The sequence below is a fragment of the Equus asinus genome, chromosome 20, assembly GCF_041296235.1.
Source record: "Equus asinus isolate D_3611 breed Donkey chromosome 20, EquAss-T2T_v2, whole genome shotgun sequence".
Taxonomy (NCBI): domain Eukaryota; kingdom Metazoa; phylum Chordata; class Mammalia; order Perissodactyla; family Equidae; genus Equus; species Equus asinus.
The window spans coordinates 18,631,109-18,633,676 of record NC_091809.1 but is presented as its reverse complement, the minus strand read 5'-3'; the positions used below and the strand labels follow the sequence as shown (position 1 = coordinate 18,633,676).

General features: G+C 56.0%; 1 protein-coding gene across 1 annotated transcript; it reads left to right on the top strand.

Moving 5' to 3' along the window:
• The first annotated feature begins 1,092 nt into the window (after positions 1–1,092).
• On the top strand, positions 1,093–2,343 carry LOC106831147 (actin-like protein 9). Its single transcript, XM_070490236.1, has one exon. It carries the CDS (start codon positions 1,093–1,095, stop codon positions 2,341–2,343), a length of 1,251 nt encoding a protein of 416 aa, XP_070346337.1.
• The last annotated feature ends 225 nt before the right edge of the window (positions 2,344–2,568 follow it).

Below are 2,568 nucleotides of genomic sequence, written 5' to 3'. Positions count from 1 at the left end.
TGATTCCACTTACGTGAGGCGCCCAGAGGAGTCAAATTCATAGAGACAGAAAGTAGGGTGCTGATTGCCAGGGCTGGGAGGAGTCGTTGTTTAATAGGTCTGGACTTTCAGTTTTGCGAGATGAAACTTTTCAGAGATTGGGTGCACAGCAATGTGAACGTACCAAGGCCACTGGACTGTACACTTAAAAATGGCCAAGATGGTAAATTTTATGTTATGTTTATTTGACCATGATTAAACTTCCCATTAATTTTTTTTAAAAAGTGTTATTTCAACAAACCCTCTAAAAGATAAAGAAGAAAATTCTGATGACATCATCACTATGCCTCTTTTCATAAACATGAGGCAGAAACCCTTCCAGCCAAAATGCTTATTCTTGTTCTTTAGGCAAAAGCATTTGAAAGCACAAAGGCTGTGCACCACAGCATCAATCAGGTCTCCTCTGAGCGGGGTCATCAGAAGGTCAGAGGCAGAGTCCTTTCTTCTTTGCTTTATGTAAATTTTAAGAGGTGAGATTATGGGTGACTTCACTTCCTCATGTATATTTCAGCCTTTCTAGAATTAAAAAGTAGAATCGAAAACCAAGTTTGAAAATGATGGATAAGATGCTGTTATTTAGTACATTTCTAAAGCTGCACTAACTGATGACCTTCTGATGAATATTCTAAGGATTAATATTTTAACATTCTAAGGAGGCCTGTGGCCAGCTCTCCCATACCACACTGTAAATAACTTCAAGGCAAGGGTTCCTGGGTCTTACTGGGCTCTGGACCAGGCAGCTGGGGCAGAGGTCTCTGCTCAGGAACACTCCATCCTCCTCCTTCTCAAAATTAGGCGCTTTGGGGAAAATCAAGAATAGATGAGTATCCTGGGGGCTTTGTGGACAGGGAGGGGCCCCACCTCTATCCCTGCATTGTGATGTCTTCTAAAGGGGGCAGCGGGGAAAAGTGATGTCATAGGTCACTGGCCGGCCCCCTCTCCCTCTCTGCCTGTGCCGGCCACTGGCCCAGTCTCACCTTTTCTCCCCACAATGCTGCACCCCAGAGGAAAGTAGTCAGCCTTGCCAAGCCACCCACCCAGCCACTTGCAGCCATGGATGCAAATCACTCCAACCCCTTGGAGCCCCAGTCTTCTCCAGAGGCCCCCAGGCCTGGCCTGAACCCTGGCTCAATCCCAGGGAGCAAGAACCTGCAGCAGGACCCCCCCAACATGGTGGGAGACAAGTTGCCACCAAAGACTGGAGCAGTGGTCATCGACATGGGCACAGGCACCTGTAAGATGGGTTTCGCAGGGCAGACTCGGCCCATCTACACCGTGGCCACCATCGTGGGCTGCCAGCCCCAGAAGCTGGCCACCACCGGGCAGCAAGTGCTGGAGACGTTCATCGGCGAGGCCGCCCGCATGCGCCCGGAGCTGACGCTGGTGCAGCCCGTTCGGAACGGCATCTTGGTGGACTGGAACGCGGCTGAGCTCATCTGGCGCCACGTACTTGAGCACGACCTCCGCGTGGCCACCCAGGACCACCCGCTGCTGTTCTCCGACCCGCCCTTCAGCCCCAGCACCAACCGTGAGAAGCTGGTCGAGGTGGTCTTCGAGTCTCTGCGCTCCCCCGCCATGTACGTGGCTTCCCAGTCGGTGCTGTCCGTCTATGCACACGGACAGGTCAGTGGGCTGGTGGTGGACACGGGCCACGGGGTCACCTACACAGTACCCGTCTTCCAGGGGTACAACCTGCCCCACGCCGCACAGCGCCTGGACCTGGCGGGAACCCACCTGACCGCCTTCCTGGCGGAGATGCTGCTGGGCTCCGGCTTGCCGCTCGGGCAGCAGGACCGGGACACGGTGGAGAACATTAAGCATCGCTACTGCTACGTGGCTGCCGACTTGCTCAAGGAGCAGGCCCGGCCAGAGCAGGAATACCAGCAGACCCTGAAGCTGCCCGATGGGCGGACGGTAACACTGGGCAAAGAGCTATTCCAGTGCCCGGAGCTGCTGTTCAGCCCCCCCGCGATCCCAGGGCTGTTGCCTGTGGGGGTCCCTACCATGACCACACAGAGTCTTCTCAAGGTGCCCCTGGAGGTGCAGGCGGATGTGGCCCAGAACGTGCTGCTCTGCGGGGGCTCCTCACTCTTCCAGGGGTTCGAGGGCCGCTTCCGCGCTGAGCTGTTGCACAGTCTGCCCCGTGAGGCCCACGTGGTGGTGAAGGCCCAGCCCAGCAGGAACTTCTCGGTGTGGATCGGGGGCTCCATCCTGGCCTCATTGCGTGCCTTCCAGTCCTGCTGGGTCCTGCGGGAGGAGTACGAGGAGCAGGGGCCCCACATCGTGTACCGCAAATGCTACTGATGCTGAGTAGCGATTGGGGCAGTGTTGTGGGCAGTAAAGCTTGCGGTACCCAGCCGGTTCTGTCCTGCCTTCCCTCAGCGCTGGAGTAGTCCACTCCTGGACCCACCCAGACTCACCTTACTCTGACCCCACAGACCCACCCCAAGGAGATTTGCCTCCCAGGGCATCCCTGGTTCTGCCCTAACTCACCTCCTGTGATCCGTCCCCAGAGACACCCCAGTTCTG

Coding starts and splice junctions, on each gene's coding strand:
- LOC106831147 (XM_070490236.1), top strand. CDS start 1,093: ATGGATGCAAATCACTCCAACCCCTTGGAGCCCCAGTCTTCTCCAGAG.